General features: G+C 44.7%; 1 protein-coding gene and 1 pseudogene across 2 annotated transcripts in view; one reads left to right on the top strand and one right to left on the bottom strand.

Annotated features, from left to right (window-relative positions):
* The window catches only part of LOC308610764 (centrosomal protein of 78 kDa-like), a 425259-nt pseudogene that overhangs the window by 64519 nt on the left and 333608 nt on the right, over positions 1-27132 (top strand). The gene's annotated exons all lie outside the window — the stretch shown is intronic.
* LOC308610763 (NUT family member 2G-like) lies at positions 21064-26675 on the bottom strand. Its single transcript, XM_081259778.1, has 6 exons — positions 26008-26675; positions 24920-25048; positions 23748-23880; positions 22963-23232; positions 22452-22568; positions 21064-21938 (listed from the first exon to the last, which is right to left on the bottom strand). The coding sequence occupies exons 1-6, from the start codon at positions 26661-26663 to the stop codon at positions 21147-21149; spliced, it is 2097 nt and encodes a 698-aa protein (XP_081115904.1). The 5' UTR covers positions 26664-26675; the 3' UTR covers positions 21064-21146.

Genomic DNA, 27132 nt, shown 5'->3' with positions numbered 1-27132 from the left:
GTTCTTTGAAAAGCACAAATACTTTGAAAGAATAATGTTAGGTGAGAGAGAGAGAGAGGAAAGAGAGGAGAGCCATTGAGACTCCAAAGGAAGAGGGATAGATGTCCCCGAGGCTGGAGAGAGGGACATATCTTCATGTAGCAGAAAACTTAAACATTCACTATGGCAATGTGAAAATAGGGCATGTCTCCAGAGGTACAGAAAGATTTCAGAAACAGTGGTTATGCACTTCATGCAAGTAATATGGGTTCAGGCACCAACTTTCCTGTTATTCCAGTTTATCAGTGAAGCAGTAGAGTCAGCAGATTTAAAGCCACCATGAAAGTTCAACAAGATGTATCTTTTGTTTAAGGCCCAGATACAGAGCCTCTACCACACTTTCTAGGGTTATTTTAAGCCTCTAGAATGTTCATGTGACCTAACGAAAGAAATGGATTCTTGAATGATGACAAATGGTAGTTTCTTCTTTGCCTGATGGGATGAGGGCTTACATTATTATTAAATTTGACATAAAAGAAGTGAATGAGCGTCTTCTTTTTTTTTTTTTTAAGATGTTGGGGGTAGGAGTTTAGTAATTTATTTATTTATTTTTGCTGTGTTAGGTCTTCGTTTCTGTGCAAGGGCTTTCTCTAGTTGTGGCAAGCGGGGGCCACTCTTCATCGCAGTGCGCGGGCCTCTCACTATCGCGGCCTCTCATTGCGGAGCACAAGCTCCAGATGCGCAGGCTCAGTAGATGTGGCTCACGGGCCTAGTTGCTCCGCGGCATGTGGGATCCTCCCAGACCAGGGCTCGAACCCGTGTCCCCTGCATTAGTAGGCAGATTCTCAACCACTGCACCACCAGGGAAGCCCGAGCCTCTTCTTGACGAAACACTTGAAATTCACTTTAATGAGAATACCAATATGGTGTTGTAGAATAACAAAATCTCATGCAAGAAGGGAGCCTAGTGATCACTCCATCCAGCCTACCATTTTGTAAATAAGGAACCTGAAATTGATCAAATGTGGACAACTTGCCCGAACTTAATATTCTGGTAATTAATCAAGCTGCGATTCAAACTCAGGTCTTTTGATTCCAGGTCTAGTTTATTTTTCCCATTACATTAGGCTTTGTTTAAATAGATACAATTTTAAAAGTACATGATACCTTTACTCACTGTGGGACAGTATTCCAACATGAAGGTTTTATTTCTATTTGCCTTTCCTTGAACCTAGGACAGTTGAGGAACACACACACACACACACACACACACACACACTCAGTAAATCTTCATTGCTTGGACTATCAATCCATTGGTATTTTAGCGTTTCCTTCAGAGATATGATGCATCCTAAGAAGCTATATTTTCAAATAGCATATTTCAGATGAATTATCTAAATGTGTGGGGGTTAGTTCCTGAAAATCTATTTCTCAGTTAATTGCTAGTTAATGTTTTTCTATTTTTACCACCTTAATCTGCTGTCCCTTACCTGGACTCTTAAAAAGGGCCTTCTAAAGTTTCTTCTTGAATCCTTGTTTACTTGTCTATAGGAAACTCCCCATAGATAATCTTTTTTTTTTTTTTTGTGGTACACGGGCCTCTCACTGCTGTGGCCTCTCCCGTTGCGGAGCACAGGCTCCGGACGCGCAGGCTCAGCGGCCATGGCTCGCGGGCCCAGCCGCTCCGTGGCATGTGGGATCTTCCCGGACCGGGACACGAACCCGTGTCCCCTGCATCGGCAGGCGGACTCTCAACCACTGTGCCACCAGGGAAGCCCTCCCCCCATAGATAATCTTTAAAAATTAAATTAGATCATTTTTCTCCCATGTTTAAGCCTCCAAACCCAACTCTGCATTGCACTATCCTATTGTAATTGAATAAAATCAGTATTTCTCACCATTGACTAAAAAGCTTACATGATATGGCATCTCCCAAATACTCCTTTGTTTGGTCTGCTATGACAAAAATACCATAGACGGTCTTTTTCTGTCTTATATCACTTATATATGGAATCTAAAAAAGCCAAAGTCATAAAAGCAAAGAGTAGAATGGTGGCTTCCAGGGGCTGGGGGTGGGGAAATTGGAAAAATGTTGGTCAAATGATATAAACTTGCAACTGGTATTGATAGATAAATAAGACCTGGAGATTTTATGCACAACATAGTGATTACAGTCAACAATACTGTACTATAAACTTCAAAGTTGCTAAGAGACTAGATCATAATTATTCTCACCACAAAAAAAGAAATGATAATTGTGTGACATGATAGAGGTGTTAGCTAATGGTACTGGTGGTAATCATACTGCAATATACAAATGTACCAAACCAACAAGTGTACACCTTGCACTTACATAATGTTATATTTCAACTATATCTCAATAAAAAATACTATAGGATGGGTGGCTTAAACACAAATATTTGTTTCTTATAATTCTGAAGTAGTATTTCCCCCAAATACTACTTCACTATGGAGTTGTAAGATCATCTTACATATCCTGGATGCCAGTCTATGTTATGTATATATCTATATCTATATCTATATCTCATGAATATTTTCTCCAGTCTGTGGCTTGCCCTTTCATTTTCTAATGGTGTCTTTAAAAGTGCAGAAATTTAAAGTTTTAATGTAGTTATAATTTTTTTTATAATTATCCAAATGCTATTTTTAAAATTCTGAGGTAACATGGTTTTAATTATAAATTGAAAAGCAGATAGTATAGGTATGTGATTTTGTATCTCATGCAGAATTTGGCAGTCTGGTAGCTTGTGAATATTTTCTATTTGTACTATTATTGCATGTATGAATTTATTTACAATAAATATACTTATGTGATACATAGAGAATATTTAAATTATCAGGATTTGCTATTTCTCCATAACCTTTCTCCTGTCAATACTCTGAAGACTTGAAATGTTTACTTTCTTAATTGGTACAAGGCCTTTGTTGAGGTGGGGGGTGGACGGGAGAGAGATATAAAGAATGTAAAGAATACAAATAATAGCCCAGGCTGTTCTCTATGAGGAAGAATGAAAGAGGGCAGAGGGGTAAGAAGGATAGGGAACAATAAAGGAAGGGTGAGGACAGGAGAGAAGAGGTAAAAGGAAAGAGCAGTCACTATCAGGAATGGGATTTAGGAAAGGGAGTGTGTAACAAATCTTTCGGAATCCTAGCTGTGTGCTGCCTGCATCTTTAAAACAAATCAACATGACCTTCAGTGCTTTCTGGAGGTTGGTTTCTGTTTGTGTGCATTATCATACTTAGGCTGTGATGTATTTGACATCCTAAATTTTCATGGAGTTTATTTCCCACTCTTTGACATCTATGTATCTTACTGACACAACTTGAGTACTCCCTACTTTTTCTCATGTCCAATCACCATAAACTCATCAATACAGTGGACTATCATAATGCTTTTGTGATATCCAGATGACTAATCTCCCTATGGACTATAATATTATAGACATCGGGAGACTTGGCATAGCACTCAAGTAAGACAAAGTTTGAGTGTACTTCTGTCTCTGTCAGATAGAAGTGAACTGCTCCGTTACCTTTACTGTTTGATGTGGAGACAGCTGTTCGCCAGATCAATAGCTGTGTATCAGGAGTTAGAGATGTTTTGATTTGTTCCAGGAAAAAAAGGCCCATAAAATCCAGCAGCTTTGATTAGAATTAGTACCTCATTATCTTATGATAATCAACAATCATTGTCCATGACTTATTTGCCTTTTTTACAGGCCAAAGAGATTATTTAAATGGGGCAGGTGATGGAGATTCCCATCTGCATGGTTATTTTAGTCTCTGCCAATTCCCCAGATATGTGCTATTGCTATTTTTGGGTATCGTTTTCATGTAGGGACAGTTCCAGGAGTTTCCACTTGGCCCTTCCTATGTATTTTTTTCCAGTTGTGGCAAAATATGCATGACATAAAAGTGACCATCTTAACCATGTGTAGGTGTACCATTTAGTGGCATTAAGTACATTCACGTTGTTGTGCAACCATCATTACCATTCATCTCCAGGACTTTTTTCATCTTCCCAAACTGAAACTCTGTACCCATGAAACAACACCTCTCCATTCATCACTGCACCCAGACCCTGGCAATCACCATTCTATTATCTGTCTATATAAATTTGACTACTGTAGTACCTCATATGACTGGAATCACAGTATTTGTGTTTTCGGTTCTGGCTTATTTCATTTAGCATACTGTCTTCAAAGTTCATCTGTATTGTAGTGTGTGTCAGAACTTTTTACCTTTTTAGGGTCATTAATATTCCATTGTATGTATATACTACATTTTGTTTATCCATTCCTCTGTTGATGGACATTTAGGTTGTTTCCATCTTTTGGCTATTGTGAATAATGCTGCTAAGAAGGTGAAATTACAAACATCTGTTCAAGTCCCTGCTTTTAATTCCTTTGGATATATGCTCTGAAGTAGAATAGCTAGATCGTATGGTAGTTCTGTTTAATTTTTTGAGGAACTGCAATGTAGAAGGGTTCAGATTTCTACACATCCATGCGAATACTTGTTCTTTATTATTGTTTTTAATAATAGCTATCCTAATGGATGTCAGGCAGTAGCCGTTCTTAATAGCACTGACCTTGGTTGAGAGTTCTGTCATTTTCCAAGTATGTGTACTCCAAAAATACATTCAGATATGGGGAAATATAGTGTAGGTCACTGCACAAGATTTCTAGTGAGGTGAACTTGTGTCAAAATTCCAATTATCACATGGCTTCCATAAGCCCTATTATGACCTGAAGACCACAGTGATGTTTTGGAACCTCAGGTGTGTAAATTTATCTTAATAATCTCTGAAAAATTCTGAGTTTTCCACTTTTCTTTCTAAACATTCCCCCTGGAAAACTGTAAACCCCTTTGAGGTAGACCTGGAGGAAAAAAATAATCACACTCTATACTTTTGACAGTGTTGCAGCAAAGTTCCTGAAGCTATTGTAGCCACCTGATCTCTGGTTTAGGTCTGGGCGAGGCTGTAATTTTCATTCCTGGAAAATCAATGCAGGTTTCTGCTCATTGTGCTTGAATTTTATTTTCATTTATACAGTTCAAGCCTGCTCATCAATGTAATTCCCAGTGTAAATGTGATTAATCTGTTACTGCTGGAAGTCACTTTGGGTCAAAATACTGCCACTCTGCCCTGCTGACCTTTATGATAATTGCACTCACCTTGTTTCTCATGTTAAATGCTACCACTTAACCTCTGCTACTTTGTAACCCAATGTTCCTGTTAAAAAGCACGGGGGCCATTTCATTGGTGCTATCCCGCATTGTCATCTTTAGCCCACAGAAGACAGATGCCACAGAGGTTTAAAAGGATGCTTGTATTTCTCTCATCAAAGAATGTCTTAATGTCTTGAAGAAGAATGTTATCGGTGACCTCTGAGGGGGCATAACTATGGGATAGTTGAGTGGGTTTTACATAATTAATCCACTCCAACATTCTCATTTTAAGTACATGGATTCCTTTGTCTACATTCTGTCAGATAAATTATGGCATCTTGCCCTCTTTGAATGTTGCTGACTATTGAATCTATGTTTCAGTCAGCCAAACAAGCCAACGATTAGAGCCAATTCTATCAGCTAGAGCTAACACTTTGAATCTCAGGTAACGTCTTTATAATAAATTCAACCCCTTGCAACTTTATATTCGATCTTTCTCAGTCTAACACTTATAAAATATATGCCAGGGCTTCCCTGGTGGCACAGTGGTTGAGAGTCCACCTGCCAATGCAGGGGACACGGATTCGTGCCCCGGTCCAGGAGGATCCCACATGCCGCGGAGCGGCTGGGCCCGTGAGCCATGGCCACTGAGCCTGCGCGTCCGGAGCCTGTGCTCCACAACGGGAGAGGCCACAACAGTGAGAGGCCCGTGTACCGCAAAAAAACAAACAAAAAAACCCCAAAAAAAACATATGCCACACACACATTCTACAGGTTTCTGCTGATACACGTTAGCAGGATATAGCATTTCTTTTGATGTATATGCTAACTCCTACCAGGGTGGACATTATACTTGCCTACTGGGGCCTGGTAGAATCTGACTGTAGTTATTAGGATGCAATAAGTGCTGATGTGGGTGGGTCTTGAGAAAAGTAGAAATTTCCTTGAAAACTAACCTATTTAGATGAGGTCTTTAGAGATAAGTAAGTAAGGGAAAGTTAGTTTCCTCAAATGGGGAGGAAGAAGGGTGGCTTCCTTTGGCGAGGAAACCACAGGAAGATTTGGGTTAAAAATTTTCATATGAATCTGAGTCTGCCTACCTGCACTTATCCTAAATACTCAATATATCCTTATCTTAATACCCAACTCTTCCTGATCAATGTCCTGATATTAATCTGTGAGGCTTAGCACAGATGTACGTTGAACTTGCATTTTAATTCTGCAACCCACAGTTTTAGATTTGAAACTTGATTCTCAGCCATGTCTGCTGTGTGGCTCTAAGACATGAGAAAATTTTAAGGCCCTCAGTGTGGCTCTCTGTGTCTTCCCGTGCCTCGATCTGAGAGCTTAAACACCTAACACCTTTTAACATTAAGTGTAAACATTTTCATTTTGTAAGCTCTCTGGTGCTATAAGAAGCAGCTAATGGTCCCCATGGTGCTTGTAGGTATTACTGCTGTAATAGACAAAATCCGCTGCCACTTGAGATGTAAAAGTATTGTCTTCAACTGGCAATATGTTCAAAGCAAATATTGCTGGTAATTTATTTATTGCTTCCACTACTCGGAAGAAGCACTTGTCTTTGCATTGGCAATGGAGTCACTATTACATTCAAGCTCAAAACCTTATTCCAGAGTCCCATCTTGAGCATCTTTTTCCTGGGATTACTCATGCAGGACAGGAAATCTGCTTCAGGAAGTTTAGAAAGTAGATTTTAATAAAAGGAGCTTGTTTCAAAAGTTATAAAAGCTGGAGTCAAATGAAATAGGAAGGCAACCTAGAGTTTGGAAAGACTGAATCCCCTAAGCAGAACTGGAATGAATGTAGAGACTGCTGGTGGGTGCTGGGAACATGGAGGGAGAAGCCCTTGAGCAGGAATTGGACGCATGAGGGAGACGAAGCCTCAGTTGTATGTACAACTCAAAGAAAGAGGGCATTCTGGGTTCTCCCCTATCCCCTTCCTCCAAACTCTCACCAGTCCTTCCTTTACTCAAAATTAATTGGAAGCTAGTTGTCAGTGAATCCTGGGAAACCGAGTTTTCAGGAGTCAGTCCTCTAAAATAAAAATCAGAGCTGGAAAAAGAGAAATAGTCTTTAAAAATTATTCACACAAATATGCCATCCCTTTACAATAACTTCTCACATTCCAGTTCACTTGTTCAAATACCCCACCACTATGATAGTACTTTGACGCAAGTCTGTTTACTCCCTTGCTTTCTCCTGATACTGCCTTTGTATCTCCCCTTACTCTCTTACATTCCAATGTCCATTATCTACTAGTGTGTTTGTCCCTAGCCCTGTTCCAGTGTCTTTTAATTATGCTGGATCAACCCAAACCATTGCTTTCTCTTTTCTTGATCTCCAGCTTTCAAAGTCTTCCCAAGTAAAGTGTATAATAGTTTAGATTGTTTCCTTTATAAATTCATGATCACTAACCTAAAAGGTCCTTTAATATTGCCCTTTAATTCTGCTACATTAATCTGGACCCATCATTTCCCACTCTTTACACTTTGTTCTCTCTTTCTGCACTATTCTTTTTTTTTTAAATCTTTATTGGAGTATAATTGCGTTACAATGTTGTGTTAGTTTCTGCTGTATAACAAAGTGATTCAGCTATTGCACTATTCTTTTTTTTTTTTTTTTTTTTTTTTTTTTTTTTGCTGTACGCGGGCCTCTCACTGTTGTGGCCTTCCCGTTGCGGAGCACAGGCTCCGGACACGCAGGCTCAGCGGCCATGGCTCACGGGCCCAGCCGCTCCGCGGCATGTGGGACCCTCCCGGACCGGGGCACGAACCGGCGTCCCCTGCATCGGCAGGCGGACTCTCAACCAGTGCGCCACCAGGGAAGCCCAATTGCACTATTCTTAAATGGCATGTCCCCACCATTTGCTATAATATCAGGAGATAATCTCTTAATTCACAGAAAAGAAAAGAAAAAACATTAGAACTTTCCTGTTAATTAACATAATAGTGTTACTACATCTGCTGCCATCTTTATCTCCTTTGGTAATTTAACAGAACAGAAGCTCTATTCCTACTAAACCCAATTCCCTTACTCCTGATTTGGATTGCATCACCTTGCGCTCTCTAAGGATCCTTATTTTGTTCAATACCTTCTCTAATCTGGATCTTTTCCACTATCTTTTTTAAACATTCTAAAATCTTCCAAATTGGGAAAAATAATAAAGAAGAGTAAAGCAAAAAAGAAAAGCAAAACCAAACTCACCTTTCTCCACCTGACTTCTGTTACTAATTACCACACTATCTCTTCTTCAAAGGCACAGTTTTTAAAATAATTCTTGAAAATGTTTTTCTATATCTTGGCAATTGTGAATAATGCTTCAATGAACATGAGAGTGCAATCTTTTTGAGATCCTGATTTCAGTTCTCTTATACATATATATATACAGACACACACACATATATATACATATATATATACATATATCCATTCAGAAGTGGGATTGCTAAATCATGATAGTTCTATTTTTAATTTTTTGAGAAGCCTCCATACTGTTTTCCATAGTGACTATATACCATTTTGTATTCCCACCAACAGTGTACAAGAGATCCAATTTCTCCATATTCTCCCCAGTACTTGTTACCTTTATATTTTTGAAACTAAGCATCCTAACAGGTGTGAGGTGATATCTCTTTGTGATTTTGATTTGCATTGCCCTGATGATTAGCGATGCTGAGTACCTTTTCATATACATTTTGGCCGTTCATATGTGTTCTTTGGAAAATGTATATTCAAGTTCTTTGCCCATTTCTTGATGGAGTTATTTGGTTTATTTGCTACTTAGTTGTGGGAATTCCTTATAAATTTTGGATATTTACCCCTTACCAGATATATGATTTGCAAATATTTTCTCCCATTCCATTGGTTACCTTTCCATTCTGTTGGTTGTTTCCTTTGCTGTGCAGGAGCTTTTTATTTTGATGTAGTTCTACTTGTCTATTTTTGCTTCTGTGGTCTGTGCTTTTGGTGTCATAGCCAATAAATCATTGCCAAGATCAGTGTCAAGAAGCTTTTCCCAAAATGTTCATCAACAGATGAATGGTTCAAAGCATGTAGTATATATTTACAATGGAATATTTTCAACTTTAAAAGAAGAAGGGGGTTCTACCATTGTGGCAACAGGGATGAACCTGGAGGACAATACTCTAAGTAAATAAGCCAGTCACAGAAGGACAAATACTGCATAATTCCATTTATATGAGGTATCTAAAATAATCAGACTCATGGAAGCAGAGAATAGAATGTTGGTTGCCAGGGGCTGGGGAAAGGGAGAAATGGGGAGCTGTTGTTCAACAGGTATGAATTTTCAGTTATACAAGATGAATAAATTTGAGAAATCTGCTGTACAAATAGTGTCTATAGTTAACAATAGTGTTAAGCACTTAAAATTAGTTAAGAGGGTCAATTTCATGTTAAGTGTTCTTACCACACACAGAAAAAATGGGACACAAGGAAGCTTTTGGAGGGGACAGATATGTCTATTACCTTGATTGTGTTAATTGTCTCATGGGTTTATGCATATGTCCAAACTCATCAAATAGTATACATTAAGCATGTGCCATTTTTTGTGCATCAGTTATACCTCCATAAAGCTGTTTAAAAATGTTTATCTATATTTGATATCTTCACTTTATGCCTTCCTTCTCATGCTTCAACCCACTCCCAATAGAATCCATCTTTTATTACTCCAATAAAAAGGTACTTCATAAGCTATTTCCAAATCCATGGATGCGATGTGAAAATTTTATCTCCTAGTTACTTGACCTGTAAGTAGGATTTGCTTCTGTCTTTGAGACTTGATTTTCCTTGACCCAAAAACTCCTCTGGTTTTCTTCTCATCTCTGCGGCAGTTCATTCTCTATCTTCTTTGCAGGTACGTATCCTTCTCCTCAGACATTAAATGTTGAAATTCTTCAAAATTCAGTTTTAGGCCATTATGTCCTCTCACTCTGGAACTCATAATATGATTTCACAGAAACACACAGCTTCAGTTACCAACTCCATCAAGTTTGGACATTTGTGTACCTGAGACCTCTAATCTGAATTCTGTAAATCCAGTTGCCTAATTAACATCTAAATCTGTTCATTTAAAATATACATAAAGCTAAATACTCATGGTCTCCCTAAACTGCCGAATCTCTCCTCCTTCATTTTCATTTGTCTTAGTGTGTAGTGACACCATTCACCCAGTTGTATAAACCAGGCACCTAACAATAATCCTTGAGTTCAACCTCTCGCATCAGCCACTATATCCTATCCATTATCAATCTTATCCATTTTACCTCCTAGATACTTCCTTAATCTATCTAATGTCCTCTATCTACTCATCGTTGTAAGTGGTAAATTAATGCATGAATATATATTTCCCTGATTGCTTTGCTTGGTACCTATAGTTTTTATGGCAGAAAAATTTATATTAAAAAAATCCATTCATCTTCCGTATATCTTCCCTTCTGTTCCTCCATCCTCCTGTCCCCATTTCAAGCAAGTATACAGGACTCCCTAGAAACCTCTTCCTCAGGAAATATGCCATTTCTAAGCCTCAAGGTGTGAAGGAGGAGATTACAAGGCAGTTGGAGGATTAAAAGCCAGTGAGTACAACAAGCACTGCCTGACACTACCTTGTTACTGGATAGAGCCTTGGAGCTGCACCAACTCATTAGAGGGATGTAGTTGAGAGAGATATAGGGAAGGCATGTAATAGGCATGAGGTATCTATCTCATCAAATATTTCAGCATCCCAAACATTATAGAGGAGCATTTATAAATGGGACATAAAGGTACAGGTGTCCCGGTCTCAGAAGACCAGAAGGACCTCCACAACACTTTCATGTTACAGGGTTTTTATACCACTTTGGTTGTATAAGGTACCTCTAATAATGGCTGAGTCTAAATTCTCTACTTGCTCAGTTATTTAAAGAATTAAATTCATTTAAATCAAGTAAAGAAACAGTAGGTTTATAGCAGCTCATAACTGCTTACTTTTTTTAAAAAAATTTATTTATTTATTATTTTTGGCTCTGTGTTGGGTCTTCGTTGCTGCACGCGAGCTTTCTCTAGTTGCGGAGAGTGGGGGCTACTCTTTGTTGCAGTGTGCGGGCTTCTCATCACGGTGGCTTCTCGTTGCGGAGCATGGGCTCTAGGTGTGCGGGCTTCAGTAGTGGTGGCGCATGGGCTCTGGAGCGCAGGCTCAATAGTTGTGGCACACGGACTCTAGAGCGCAGGCTCAGTAGTTGCAGCACATGGGCTTAGTTGCTCCGCGGCATGTGGGATCTTCGGGAACCAGGGCTGGAACCCGTGTCCCCTGCATTGGCAGGTGGATTCTTAACCACTGCGCCACCAGGGAAGCCCCTTAACTGCTTACTTTATGTAGAAAAGCTGCCACCAATATATGGCAAGAACTTTGCTTGTATAATTTACACTAACTGGTATAATACACCTTCTACAAGAAAACTGAACAAGAATGAACTAGGGAGCAAAACATTTTTATCCTTTGAGCCATTCTGTTTTTAAGGGTTCTTGTAAGCTCTGATGTTTTGTCTCTGAGAGAAAGAAAAAAAAGTTTTTTAATTGGAAATTTAGAGATTTTTTTTTAAAACTTAAAATGGAAGATCTTGGTAGTAATTGAGTGTATAGTATTGTGTCATATGTTTTATTATTCATTTTATAGAACTAATTGCCCATGTGTTCCTATAATAGGGGAGGAAAAAATAACGGTTTTAGTCCCAGTATAGATATTGCATGATAAAAGGAGAATGATGACCATCTCCATTTCCAAAGGGAGAACAGGAATTCAAAACATGCTATGCCATAAATCGTTTAATTCAGCATTTTAAAATATTTTGAGCATTTTGAACTCAATGTTTTGTAACTTCTAAAAAAGTATAATGTATATACATAATTTCCACACATTTAAAATGACTTGTTAAATTGTTAAGACCTGACTTCTTTCTCAAAATTAAGGTATGCTAGTCGGACCTGAGAATAGCCTCCAGAGGGCGACCGCAAGTTTCATCCCTGCAAACAACTGCATCAAAATTTAACATTGCTTCCAACAAAAGCAAGGACTTTCTAAAGTTAAAATTTGAAAAGCCAGTGATAATAGTTAATCCTTGAAAAAATACCATGACGCAAAGTCTGAATAGCTCTGCAAATATTGGTTGTTTCAGAAGGAGACCACCTCTAATTTGATGGTTTAGTAGAGCAAGGGCCTTTGAATCTAGACAAATCTCACAAAGCTACTAGATCAGCAAAACTTGTCATCAGTTCACGCATGCTCTGATTTTCCTGCTCACTGAAGTCTACCTCTTCTAAGCACCTTGTATTAGCAGGGTTTGGCTCTTGCATTTCCACAGACGTAAGGCCTTAAATTCAAGGGTCAGCTCTACAAATGGTTGATATATTACTTTGTAAACAGAGTTTCATCTATGGAATGGGATAAATATCTTCCTTATGTCTCATTGTTTTGTGAGTATTAAATTAGATAAATATATGAAAACACTTGACACAATGACTGGTTGGTAAACTTACTTTCTGCCCATTTCTTTTGCCCTCCCTTTTTTTCTCCTTAAATTGAGAAAGATAGGATCTTATTATGTCATTCACTTCAATGTTTTAGTGCTATATCACTCTTCCATTACTTTTCCCCAAAGTATATTTTTAAAAATCTCACAGAAATAAAGTAGTGATTAAGTTTAAATAATTGATATTTCTCAATCCCTAGACAGAAGTATATCTAATAAAAGTAGGTTTGTTAATCCTTGACTGATAATGACTAGAAAATAAAGAAGTATTTCTAATTGGGCAGTCCATCCAATTGGCTCTCACCGTGTACCAATGGATTATTTTTTTTCTACTTATTTCATCTTTATTAAAGCTACAACACAGAGAACATTAGTTGAGTTTACTTTGTAACTGCCCTTTCTCATTATTCCTGACCTGTATCTAACTAGCAGACAGTTACTTTTGATTCTTCTGAGAAAGTTCCTAAAGCATTGCTTTTCTTTATAAAATAACCTTCCTGAAGGTAATGCTAATTTTAACTACTGATCAAGATGGCCTTAATGTGTCCCTCAGTTTGGCTAAACTTCAGACAGGATTTTTCTTTACCATAGGCCCCTAACCTCCCTTTTCTGAAAACATTTACTTTAAGAAGCTTGAAATTATAAATTCTTTCCCTGCCCCTTTGAGATGTAAATTTTCTCCTAGTCACTTGATAATTTTCCAACGCAGAAATGTCTTTCTCAAGGACCTGGGAGTCAGCTCTTTGAAATATAACCTTCAAGAAAGGTATTGCCCCTAGTTCCCAGTCTCTGTGGGGAGTATAGGAGCCTAACTTTGATAAGAGCCAAAGCAAACAGAGATGGTCTAATTATATTGACCAACCTCTTCCCCAGCATCCTCTACTATTTTTCCTACAGCTCATCCTGGCATCTAAAAACTTCCATGCCTTTTGTTTCAGCAGAACGGAGTTCAGTGTCTCTCCCCTATTACAGAATCATCTTGAGTAAAGTACTCCTTGCCTGTTTAACCATCTGGTGCAATTTTTCTTTGACATCACTCCATCACATACTCCAAACTGCCTACCACTTTCAGATTAATCTTATAAAACTTTGTATATGTGCTGCTGAAGTGAGCACAATCTTTATAGAACTTTGAATCACTCCCTATTTCCTGTGGCATGAAGCCCACCATTCAAACTTCTCCACAGTCTTATACCTTCCAAACTCATTAGTGTTATCTTCCAATTCCTGAATTCTCTCCTCCAATAATATTAGTACATTTTCTTCCTAAACGTGGCTAACATTTCCCCATTTTGAGATTTCATGTGTCTTCTAATTTTTTTAATATTTGGAAATTTTATTAGACTGTATTTGCCCATAACAAATAAAATAGAAATTGTTTCAAGTCTTTGCAAATAAATTTAATACAGGGTATTAAGAACACCAGTGATGAAACTTCTGAGAAGTAAAGAAGGGCCACCTAGATAATGGAGTGATTAGTAGGAATAGGAATTTACTTGTACCCCTATGCTGGAAAGGCAAAGTTAAGGAGAGGGTTGTAAAGGCGTCCAGGGCCAGGTTAAATGATCATCAATGTCAGACCATAGCAGTTCTGTCTCATTGGAGTTGGAGCCGTGGAAGTTACACATTTGCTGCTGGAGAATCTTCACAAAGTAGAGGAAGAAAGGGAGAAATCTCATAGCTTATCCCTAAACTTCCATATACCATCAGTTGCTTCTTTTTGGCTGCGCCTGATCAGAAGTAAGCTGCCTGTATGAGTCTGCTATCATGTGATACAAAACAGATTCAGGAAGGAACAATGACTAAATTCAAGAAAAAGCAGTCCCAAACTAGTATTTTTGCTTGAATGTTATGCAACAGTCTGTTTTCTGTATTTTTTCTAACTTTATTGAGATGTAATTGACATATAGCATTGTGTAAGTTTAAGGTGTACAACCTGTTGGTATGTTACATGTTGTGAAATGATTACCACAGTGGAGCTAGTTAACACACCTCCGTTACCTCGCATAAATAGCATTTTTTTTGGTGAGAACATTTAAGATCTCTCTTAGCAACTTTCAAGTATATAATACAGTTCTGTTAACTGCAATCACCATGCTGTAGATTAGATTCCCAGAAATTCATGTGCTAACTGGATATTTTACCCTTTGGTCAACATCTCCCCATTTCCCCCAACCCCAACCCCTAGCAACAACCATTCTATTGTCTGTTTCTCTGGGTTTGGCTGTTTTAGAGTCTACAATTTAGTTATATCATACAGTATTTATTTTTCTCTCTCTGACTTATTTCACTCATCATAATGCCCCAAGGATCCATAAATGTTGTTGCAAGTGGCAGGATTTTCTTCTTTTTCATGGCTGAATAATATTCCATCTATGTACATACCACATCTTCTATATCCATTTATCCATGTATGGACACTTTGGTTGTTTGCATCTCTCGGCAATTGTGAATAATGCTGCAATGAACGTGCGAGTGCAGATATCTCTTTGAAATAGTGATTTCATTTTCTTTGGATATATATATACCCAAAGCAGGATTGCTAATGTATGGTAGTTTTCTTTTTTTTTTTTTTTTTTTTTTTTTTTTCTTTTTGCGGTATGCGGGCCTCTCACTGTTGTGGCCTCTCCCGTTGCGGAGCACAGGCTCCGGATGCGCAGGCCCAGCGGCCATGGCTCACGGGCCCAGCCGCTCCGCGGCATATGGGATCCTCCCAGACCGGGGCACGAACCCGTATCCCCTGCATCGGCAGGCGGACTCTCAACCACTGCGCCACCAGGGAGGCCCGGTAGTTTTCTTTTTAATTTTTTGAGGAGACTCCATATTGTTTACCATAGCGGCTGTACCAATTTACATTCCCACCAACAGTGCACAAGGGTTTCCTTTTCTGCATCCTTGTCAACATTTGTTACCTCTTAGTCTCTTTGAGGTGATATCTCGTTGTAGTTTTGATTTGCATTTCCCTGGTGATTAGTGATGTAGAGCATCTTTTCATGAACCTGTTGGTGATCTGGATGTCTTCATTGGAAAATTTTTTATTCAGTTCTTCTGCCCAAGTTTTAATTGAATTGTTTGAAAATCTATATCTATCTATATCTATATATCTATATGTAGATATATAGATATAGCCATTGTATGAGTTCCTTATATATTTTGGATATTAACACCTTATCACGTACATGATTTGCAAATATTTTCTCCCATTCTGTAGCTTGCCCTTTCATTTTGTTGATTGTTTATTTTTCTGTGTAGAAGCTTTTTAGGTTGATGTTATATAACAAGTTGTATAACAAGTTGTATATAACAAGTTATATAACAAGTTGTATTTCTCTTGGTGATTTTAAGATTCCCTTGTTATCTTTAACGTTGACATTTTAATTTTAATATTTCTTGGTATGGATCTCTTTAAGTTGATCTGCTTTGGAGCTCTCTGGGCTTCCTGTATCTGGATGTCTGTTTCTTTCCCCAGGTTAGGAAAAGTTTTCAGATATTATTTCTACAAATGTTTTCTGCCCCCTTTTCTCTTCTCCTTCTGGAGTTCCTATAAGGTGAATTTTATTCCATTTGATGTGCCATAAATCCCTTAAGCTATATTCATTATTTTCATTCTTTTTTCTTCCTTATTCTCTGATTGGATGAGTTCCTCTGACCTGTCTTTGAGTTCACCTATTCTTTCTTGTGCTTCATCTACTGTATTTCTAAGTTCAGTTATTGCATTCTCCAGTTCCGTGACTTCTATTTGGAACTTTCTTATATCTTCTATTTCTTCGTTGAAGTTCTCACTGTTTTCATCCATTTTCCTTCTGAGTTCAGTGAGCATTTTTATGACCATAACTTTGAACTCTTTATCAAGTAAATTACTTATGTTCATTTCATTAAGATTTTTTCCTGAGGTTTTATTTTTTTCTTTTTTTGGAGTATAGTCCTCCCTTTCTTCATTTTGCTTGACTCTCTGTGTTGGTTTCTATGCATTAAGTGAAATAGCCACATCTCCCAGTCTTGAAGAGCTGTGTGACAGATGAACCTTGTCATTTAACCCCGTCTACTCTTGGTTGCCTCTCAAACCTTTGTGATTGTCTAAGCAGTTTATTTTTAATAGACCTGGCACACCATCCCAGCGGTTGAGGGTGTGCCAAGACAAATGAGCAACCCAAAGTGGAGGATCTCAGGCAGCACCGAGATTCAGGTTGATAGGAAGCCAGAAAACTTGGTAACAGCTTTTAAAGAATGCAAATGTATTTAGTCTTGTGAGATTGCAAGTGGAAGCCCTGCTGCGCCCCAGAAGCAAGCAATCTGAAGGTGTTCCCTGGGGAGCAGTCACAAGAAAACAGTGCTTCAGATAAGTGTACAAGCTCCATTCTGGGAGATACCAGTGGACTGTAGTAAGGCAGAGTGAGGGTGGAGAGATGGCACCCCCAGCCTACCTTCCCCGAGAGCACATCCGTAGCCTCTAGATGTGTGCTGAACCTGAAGCCTGCTCTTAAGTCTTGTCCCTACTAGCAAATAGGCCTTTTTCATGTAAAGGCTGGGGCTGTGTCACAGTCTGATGTGTAGTGGTACATCCTGGGGGTGGTATCCTGCCAAGAACTGTCTCTCCAATTGTTACAGTCCCATGGGACCCAGAAAAGAAATCCCTCCTGGCCTCCAGAGCCAGGTGATCAAGGAGCATCCCCTGAGTGGAGGCCACAAAAATGGGATCTCCTGTCTTGGAGATTCTGGCTCTCTGGAGCACATCAGAAGGAAAGTGTGAAGATGATGCTTACTGGCTGAGTGAGGCGGTGGGAAGAGTGCAAAGATGACACCATTTGAATAAAGGGAAAGAGGGAAAAGAAACAAAGAAAAGAAGAAAAAAAAATATATATATATAGCAAGACAGAGGAAGAGCAGGGAAGAAGGAGCCAGCTGGCTGGAGCACAAAGGTGTCACCTGCAGGAAAGGAAAAAGGGGAAAAAGGATGGCACCTTTCAGTTTTATCAAGGCAAAGAGAGAGCAGGAAGATGGCACCCGCCAGCCTCTGTCCCTGGGGAGTATTCCAGCAGGCCCCTGTTCCTCAGATTAATGCTTTAAAATTGGGAAGTGAGTCTCTTTCACCAAAAGTCAGAGTGCTTTTCAAAGGGCTGCTTCTACACTTGGCCCTGGGACAGGTGAGTCTGTGCACAGGCCCTTTAAGAGCTGTTCCTCAGTTCACCACAGCCCTGTGGGTCTCATGGGATGTGCCTTGTTGGTCTTCAAAGTCAGATGTTTTGAGGGTCTATCTCTCAGGTGCCAGCCTTAAAATTTGGAGTGCCCAATGTGGGGTCCATACCCTTCACCTCTCAGGAAGAAGCTCCAGGTTTTGAGTTCCTTCCTAATTGTGTGTCTCCACACCAAGGATGGGGTTTATGGCAAAATTGTGTCTCAGCCTTTCCTACCTGTTTTGATGTGGTTTCCCTCTGGTTTTCCTGATGTGAAGGGGTTGCTCCACCATCTTTTAGTTTTCTTCAGAGGAAATTTTTCCATATGTAGCTGTAGATTTGGTGTGTTTGTGGGAGGAGGTGGGTTCAGGATCTTCCTATGTTGCCATCTTGAACTGGAACCTATTTAATATGTTTTAAATTTTGGTTTTCAGTCGTTCAGTTTGTTACTAGTATATGGAAATCTGATCAATGTTGTGTATTAATGTGTATGTATTGATTTTATATTCTGAGATCCTGCTAAAGCAAGCTATTATAATTTATTATGAGTCTACTTATACCTTCCTTGGAATTTTCTATGTAGACAATTATGTCATCTGTAAAGAATGACAGTTATATTTCTTCTTTTCTAATATGTATGCCTCTTTTTTCCTTTTCTTGCTGTACTACACTAACTAGAATCTAAAGTACTAAGTTGAAAACTAAGATAAGAGTGGACCTTCTAACCTTGTTTTGAACTCAGGGAAAAGCATTCATTCTTTCACCATTTCATGTGATGTTAGAAGTAGGTTTTCTGTGGAGGTTCTTTATTCGGTTGAGGTAGTGCCCTTCTAATCCTAGTTTCCTGAGCACTTTTAATATGAAGGGGCGTTGACTCTCGTTCAGTGCCTGTTCTGTGTTAACTGGTGTAACAGCACGTGTTTCCTCTTTAGACTCAATCTGGTAGATTACACTGGTGAGTGGTTACCATTGAACAAGGCTTGCGTCCCTGGAATAAACTCCACTTGGTCATAGTCTGTTATTCACGTGGATGCTGATGGTAGGTATTCTTGTGGATTCCTTCTAGTAGGGTAAATTGTGGTTCCCCCAAAACGTCCGTGTTTAACCCCTCCTATGACAATATGTGCACGTTACCTTGTATGGAAAAATGGACTTTGCAGCTGTGACTAAGTAAAAAATCTTGAGATGAAGAGATTATCCTAAATTTTCTGGGTGGGCTATATATAAACACAAAGAGCTGTGTAGGAGGGACACAGGAAGAGTCAGAGTTGGAGAGACCATGTGATGAGGGAAGCAGAGATTAAAGTGATGCACTTTGAAGATGGAAGAAGGGACTAATTCCAAGGAATGCAGGCAGCCTCTAGAAGACAGAAAGGGAGAGGAAACAGATTCTCCTGTAGGGCTTCAAAAGGAACAAGCCCTGAGACACCTTGCCTAATATCAGACTACTAAGCTGCAAAAACTTTCTTTCACAAAGGGTCAAGGAGGGCTGGGAGCACATATGTGCTGCCCACCTGGACAGAGGGGGACCTGTGAGGCTGACCTACAGATTCTGTGGAGGTGGAGAGACATGAGCCCCTTTCTTCTCCAAGCTCTTTGCAGGGTCCAGCAGAGAGTCATGCCACCTGTGGAAGCCTGCGGCCCCAGTTTTGCATGCTGGTGGTGTAGGGGTCATGTTCAGGGAATCTCTGTTGTCCTAACACCTGCCTGGGTCCTGGGGAAGGAATCAGAAGTCAGAAGCAGGAGAAGAGCCTTTGGCCAGCAGGGAAGGGGGGGTGAGGCCCAGGGCAGGTCCATAAAAGATCAGAGCATCTCAGTGCTTTAGGAGGAAGGGGCTTCAGAGGTGGGCCAGCACAGGCTGTGACAGAGGCTAAGCGGACTGGGAGGGGAGGCACTTCTGGGAGACAGCGGGGGTCTACCCCCTGCCCCTCATTGTTTGCTCATCTCACTCTAATGAGGGGGTCATTTCCCCTGCTCTGATGATTCGAAGCCTCTGCCGACACCCACAGGACGGTGACTGAGGCCTCCACACTCCTCAGCATGGATCCCAGCTCCCACTCAGATCTGGGGCCACAGACACCTCTCCCACCCCCTGCCGCCCCTGTGAGCAAGCTGTTCTTGTGAAACGTGGTCATAGTTTGTTAGGAGGACCTGTTTCCTATGGGGATACAAACCAGTGTTGATACCAGTACACACACACGTCCAGCCATGGGTGCAAAGGGAAGGGACAGTAGCTCTGGGGTGTCTTTGCAGACCCGGAGGCCCCGGACGCCAGTCCCCACGGCCACAGCCACGTGGGTCCTCCTCCCTCAGTTGAACGAGATGCTGCTGCACAGAAATCCCACAAGTTCCACAAAGGGGCCCGACTGTCCTTTCCCTTATACACACCTTTAACGGGTGCCCCATGAATCTCCCCACACCCATTCCCCTTGTTGCATCCTCATTGGGATGAAGACGTAGCTGCCTCCACCACTCTCCACATTGCAATAATCCCAGTGGAACTAGAGGATGCTCCCGCTACGATGAGGCAGACAGTCCCGTCCCCATGGCCAAGACTTTTCGTCTCTGGTCAGGCCACCCACACAGGAAACCCTGGATGAGCGGAGGGTCATCCCAGCGCCGTCGTCTGGCCACATGAGGAAAGCAGAGAGAAGCTCCATAATGACAAGGGCTGTCTCCAGGCTCCATCCTAGAAACTGGTGAGTGTCCAGAGGGCTGAAAGGCACAAGAGCAGCTCTGCCTCCCCAGAAGGTTCAGGGATGCAGAAGACGGTACAGATGCCCCAGAAGGGCCCTAGCCAAGCAGGCGTTAGAGAAGGGGCTGATGAGGGGGTCCCTGGGGAAAGTGAGAGCTGTGCGTTCCCAGGGGCAGCCTGAGGAGTCCTTGTCTATGTGGAGGAAAGGTGTGGCCACCTGTAGACCCAGAGCTCCTGTGACCTCCCTCATCCTTCCTTCCTCTCAGGATCGCTCTCTGTGGAGCAGCTCAACACCAACAAGATGACAGTGGCCTGAGAGCATTTCCCACGAAAACAATCTTTGTTCACAATTTACATACATCACTCCAAAGGTCCTCCTCCCACACCCACCTCCCCCACCTCCCTAACCCCCCACAATCCTGCTCCCCCTCCCCACCCTGGTGGTCCTGCCCCCCTCCCTTCCCCCCACATCATCCAGGATCAGCACTGGGAGGAGGAGGAGCCCCTAGGCTCCCCAGGGGGCTGCCCTGGGGCCTTGCCCTGGAGGGCCGGCCCAGCTGTTCCCTACTGGCTGCAGTGCTTCTTCCTCCTCTTCCCACGCTTCTTTGTGTCAAACGGGTCACGCTTTCTCTTTCTCAGCTGTGAGGGGCGAGCCAGCCCCAGAGCCAAGGCTGGCCTCCCAGAGACGCCGAGGCCAGCCCCGGGGATGGGCAGCTTCTCAGCAGCGGCTGGGCGTCCACACAGAGCCCGCTTCCTCGACTTGGGAGCGGCTGGTGGAGCTGGGCTGAGGCCTCTTCTCTGAGAGGAGGGGGACTGGGGAGCACTCTGGGCCCCCCAACCTCCAGAGGAAGCCAGGGCTGAGACATGTGCAGGACTGAGGGACATCCCGAAAGGCACCAGTATATGCTGAGAGTCTACGATGAAGACGCTTTGGAGCACCTCCTCGTTCTCACTGGACCCGTCCCTGGGCACTCGGGCCTCCCGAAGAGGAGAGGCCTTTCTGAGAACAGACGCATCCCTGGATCTCAGTAGAGGGCCAGTGCGCCTTTGACCCTGGGGAGGGGAGAGCCGTACGGGCCGGAATATAGAGAACTCCTGATGTCCTCCAGAGGGAACAAAGACTTTGGGCCTGCACAGGGCAGTGTCTGTTTGGATGAGCCTATGAAGAGCCTGAGAATCAATCTCTGGTGGGCAGGCTTCATCACTGACCCCTAGATGGGGGTCTTGGTTGTGCCTCTGGGCACCTTGGCCGGCGTCGGACTCAGAAGGACTTGAGGCCATTCCGGGTGCACTGTGACTCGGGGCTGCCCGCACACCGTCGTCCTCTTTCAAGGCCAGGAGTCGTTTCTGCACCAGCTGGTAGGAGGGAGGAGGACAGTGACGGCTCCACACACACGTGTGAGAGGAGGAGCACTGGGCAGTGGGACAATGGCCCTGGGGGGGAGGAGGGGACGGGCGACCCCAGGACTCGAATCCAAATACAGACACTGTGGCAGTCCTGCCATCCTCCTGCAACTGATTCCGAGCTTTGTGACCTTTTCTCCCCTCCCGGCTCCCCATCCTCTCCTTCCTTTCACCCTGCACTGCACCCACCCCAGAACGGGCCCTTCCCCATGCCAGGTGTCCCAGGCAGGGGAGGGATGGACAGCGCTATGTGGCCCTCCTGTTCTGGGGCCCTACCTCTCCCCTGTTCACTGGGGTCCCTCTGTGCCCTGGTCTTCCTGAGTGTCCCTTGTGTCCCCTGTTCTACCGGGGATCCCTCCCTCCTCTGGCTCCCCTGGGTCATCTGGGTTCCCCTGGATCACCTGGGGTCCCCCTCCCGTGGGGTCCCCTGGCTCCCTGAGTGTCCCTCTCCCTCCCCTGTCTCACTTCTTCGGGGGTGAGCCCTTCCTCCTGCTCCAGCTCCTTCTCTAGGGCCAAGAGATCCAGCTGTGGGTCTGGGGAAAGCAAATCTGCCAGGAATCCAGGGTGAATGACTGCCTCCACCTAGAACAGAAAGAAGAGGCTGTGAGCATCCTCGGCCAGGAGTGGCCTGTGAGACAAGAAGGCCAGGAGGGAAAGTGAAAAGCAGAGACCCACCCCACTCTCCTCCACAAGGCGGGGATGGTCAGCGCGCACACACACACACACGCAAACATGCACATACACAGTCACACACAAAAGAGCACATATACAGAGGCACAGACACAGACACAAAGGCATACACACAGATAGACACAAACATGTACACACAAACATCTGCGTAAACCTCCCCTAACACCAGGCTCAGGAACAAGGAGCTGAGCTTAAGTCCCAACGGCCTGAGCAGAACCCAGATCTTGGGTGCTGAGAGTTCCATGCCCTGGCATCTTGCAGACCCCAGTCTCCAGGCCTAGCCTACTTTGGTGACAAAGTCCTCCTGGGAACACAGCTTGTCGATATAGCTTAAGAGATCCGGGTCCGAGTAGGTGCCGTCCTCTTCCTGCTGCAGCTCATTTCCGTCCTCTCCCCATTCTGCATCTGAGTCGCCTGTGGCTGAGTGGACGGGCCCCACCAGCGCCTCCATGATGTCCATATACTCCCTCACAGCCTCAGGTGGAATGTCCTCGGGTGCCTTGGGCTCCGGGGGTCGCTGGGACCCGTGTGGCTTCGGGCGGGAGGGCTGGGCCCTGGGGCCGGACATCCTGGGAGCACAGGCTGCGGCAGAGCAGGAGGAAGGGAAGGAAGGTGAGGGGCTCCCGGTCCACCTCCTGACCACCGAGCGCACGCTGGTGAGGGCACTGTTGGGGGACATTGATGTGGGTGTGGGGGGGTCAGGACCACCTGGAGCTTCATGCACAGTTGGAGGGGGGAGGTAAGGGGGCATCTAAGAGAGTCACATATAAGGAAGTGGGGAACCTCCAATTTTCCAGGGGTGTCCCCATCAAGCCCACTTCTTAGGCAGACTTTGTGTGCAGTCCTTTGACAGGGAGGCGTGAGAGAAGTTACAAGATTGACCAAGTCAATACCCCGTAGTAACAAAGGGCATCTGAGACCCCACCCCCCACCCCCCGCCTCGGTGGCTGTTTTGCTTGAAAGACCAATGCCCCTGTCTTGAAGGAAAATGATCCACATGGGAAGAGTGGCCAACCCTGGGCCCCTGTTACCTGTGCGTTCAACTCCAGTGGGAACCTGGCTGGCTGGCTGAAGGCCCACTTTCGGGGCTGGGGGCCCCCGAGGATCCAGCTTCGGTGGGGCTGGAGGAGGCAGGCCCTGCGCGCACTGCATCCACCGCAACTGCTGGATCTGCATCTCCTCCTCTGCCTCAAATTGCATGAACCTGGGGTGTGACGGAGGCACAGGCCATCCTGAGAAAATGGCCTGGGTTCTGGAGCCCAACAAAGGCAGCCAAGAATGAGGGATTGGGAGAGGATGTGCCTTGGGGCTGTCAAGGCCCTGTGAGGTGCTGTCCACAGCAGAGAGCTGCTCCTGGAACTGATACAAGATCTGGGACCCTTCCTGCCTCACCAGCACTGGAGAGCATTCAACAGCATAGAGCCAGGTCGCTGCATTGAACCAGGTCAACGGGACACATGGCTGACCCAGGGGGCACCCTCCCCATGCCCCCCATCCAGAGCCACATGAAGGGCTGACAGCCAGAGGCTGGAACAGGCATGTGTTCCCCACAGGGGTCCTTGCCCAAATCCAGGACCCTGGGTTGGGACTGAGAGTTCTGGAACGTAGACCTGGAGACAGGGCTCAGGAGAGGCTGGACGATGTGGATGCTGAGCTTAGAGGACAGGCCTTCCTTTCCTCTGAGAGGTGCTTGTTTGTTTGGTTTTGTTTCTTAAACCAAGGGGATTACCGTGGAGCAAACACTGGAAGGGCCAGAGACCCTTGGGCTGATGACAGCTGGCTTCCCCAGCCTCATGAGGGATGCCAGGGTACCCACTCAGGCCACTTTTCGTGAGGAGAGGGGTCCCAAATCTATGTCAGTGGCCGCCAGCCAGCCACCACTAAGGAAGCAGCAGGCTGGCGGGTGGAGCTCTTTCCCCAGCCCAGCCCATATGGCCGGAGTTGGACCCCTACTGGACTCACAGCTTCACCCTGCCCCGTCCTGAGACCTTCATGTGAGGGCAAGGGTAGGTCAAACTCAGGGGAGGGCAGAGCTCGTGGTGGAGGAAGGACAGAAGACCCAAACTCTCAAGGTGAGGGAGGGGTTTCTGGAGGACTGTAGGGCCTCTGGGCTGCGGGCCCCCCGTTCCGAGCGACAGCCCTTCTCCTTTGTCCTCTCTGATGAGCCCCCCCACGGCCAGACCCTGCCCTCACCCACTCGCCTCACCCTCCACGCAGCCCCTGGGCCCAGGACGCTGACTCACTTTTGCGCCATCTCGTAGTAGATCATCCGGTCAGAGTTGCTAATGTGCTGCCATTCCTGCACGGCCCTGCACAGTCCCTCCTCCAGTGTCATGGTGGGCTTCAGGCGGGCCAGGGATCGAAGCGCTGGGCTGTAAGCACTCGGGGTCAGTCTCTGTGCCCAGCCCAGCCCCCACCTGCCTGACCCCACCCACCAATGTGGACCACACATCACTCAACACAGCATGACTGAGCAACAGGAGAGTGAGAGGCAGGTGTCTGGGAGAGCAGAGACAAGCCTTCCCGGCTACGGCTGTCACCGCCTCACACTCACTCGAGGATGACCATCCACTCCCAGGCTAGAGCTGGGACACTGTGCCTTGGGGAGCTCTTTTCCTCTTCAAGGCTGCCTTTTCATAATAAAAATCACCATCATCACTGAGGCGTGGCATGTGCCAGGCAATCTGCTCACACTTCATAGATTAGCCCAAGGAGTCTTCTGCACGGTCCTCTGAAGGTGAAGTGTGATTGTCCCCTTTTTACGAGGGACCGCAGGTTTAGGATGGAAATGCCTGCCAGGCTCACAACTCTAGTGGGAGAGAGCCCATGCCCTTAGGAGAGCTCTACCATCACCCTGTTCCTAGTGGAATTCTCCACATCAACAAAGTCGAGGCGTGCATGAAGCGCTCTCCTGGGCCCCGCGCTCCTCCCCCTTCTCCGAAGTGACCTCCCCCGGCCACGTACACTCAAGTGCTGTATGAAAGGAGACGTCAGCACAGGAGAGTGTGGCATCCACTCCTTGGCTCCTCAACTTACACCACGACCCTCTCTGACTGCAAGTCTTCAGGCCATATTACCAGGAGAATCATGGAAGAGCAAGCTGGCTAGACTCACAGGGGGGTGGGGTCAGTTGAGATAAGGCACATTTCAGTCATGATGTCATGGACTAGCAGGCTCGCCCGTATGACTGACAGTGTGCCTTTTCGTGGCGTGGACATCGCCTTCACACCTTGCTTCCAGTATCCCTAGAAACCTAACGTGCGAGTCCATCCCCAGTTCCTCTTTATCTAAGAGCTCCGATAAGCTCATGGCCCCCTGAGCGTTCACTCACATGAGAAAGCAGGAAAGAGCTTCTGCATCAGGACTCTGGGGAAGGTGTCTCCGGGCCAGTGGCTTGAGGCGCTGCCACCGTCGGAAGTTACTGTACACGCTCTGGTGGTTAGAGCAGTCCTCCTGCGAGGCATAGGGCTGGTTGGTGTCCAGGCTGCCCTCCCTGGAAGTGCCACGTGGCCATGGCCCAGAGTTCACTGGGCGAATGTTAGGGGCCATCTGGGCAGCTGGTGGTGGAGCTTGAGGAGGAAAGCCTGGGGTCCAGCCTCCCTTGCCAGCCTGAGTAACTCCAACAGCTGGAGCAGTCACAATGGTCTCCATCGCAGGGGTTGCTAAGAATATGGGTGCAGGACATGCAGCACTCCCGCTGAGGGCCCCTGGAGCGCTCCAGTTGAGGGGGCCCTGAGGAACGATAAAGGTCTGAGCCGGGGGGGCCTGCACTGGCCTCCCTTGTGACCTGACTTGTACAGTGAAGTTGCAAGCCCCAGGGGCACTGGGGCCACAGCCACCATTAGCCACCAAAGGCATCCTGGGGAAAGCTGGCAGCCACAGGCTGCTGCCAGGAGGGAATGCGGGGGTGATGAGAGGTGGCAGGTGCTGCTCCCAGGGTGGCCAGTGCTGGGCGCCAGGAATGGGTGGAGGAAAGGACACTGCCATGAAAGTAGACAAGGAGGCACCGGGGTTCATGGTGACATCCGTTCCCAGCACTGCAGATGCTGTTGAGGCAAAGGAAAGGAGTGAATGGAGGAGGAGAATGGGCAAGTGGGACTGAGGCTTTCTGCGGCATCAGAGTGTAAATCTCCACAGATGAGAGACTCTTGGACAAGGGAAACTGCAGCGTGCAAATGTCTTCAAGTGATTTTCATGCCCTGACCTCCAGTTGAGAATTATTCCACTGGTGACCCCACGCCCATCCACCAAGCTCCCTGACCCCTGCCTGCCGAGAAGAAATTGCCTCAGCAAGCACTCACTTGGAGAGCCTCCCTAAGGCACACCCTGGCACCTAAGCCTCACAGGCTGTCTCCCAAGACCTGGAGCTGTGTGGACATCTGCTCTGTGAGAAATGCCCCTCAGCCGGCGTACTAGCAGGTGGGGCCTTCTGCAAGGTAAGTTCGAGGCCCCCAAA

This window comes from Mesoplodon bidens (genome assembly GCF_964165515.1).
Source record: "Mesoplodon bidens genome assembly, contig: HAP1_SCAFFOLD_178, whole genome shotgun sequence".
NCBI lineage: Eukaryota > Metazoa > Chordata > Mammalia > Artiodactyla > Ziphiidae > Mesoplodon > Mesoplodon bidens.
This window is presented reverse-complemented; position numbering and strand designations above follow the sequence as displayed.

What these genes read in the sequence shown, in the direction of transcription:
- LOC308610763 (XM_081259778.1), bottom strand. Translation starts at nt 26,663, where the DNA reads ATGGCAGTGTCCTTTCCTCCACCCATTCCTGGCGCCCAGCACTGGCCA. An exon ending in GCTCTTTCCTGCTTTCTCAT is followed by an intron (nt 25,049 to 26,007) that starts GTGAGTGAACGC and finishes GAGTGCTTACAG; the next exon opens with CCCAGCGCTTCGATCCCTGG. An exon ending in AGGAGGACTTTGTCACCAAA is followed by an intron (nt 22,569 to 22,962) that starts GTAGGCTAGGCC and finishes TTTCTGTTCTAG; the next exon opens with GTGGAGGCAGTCATTCACCC.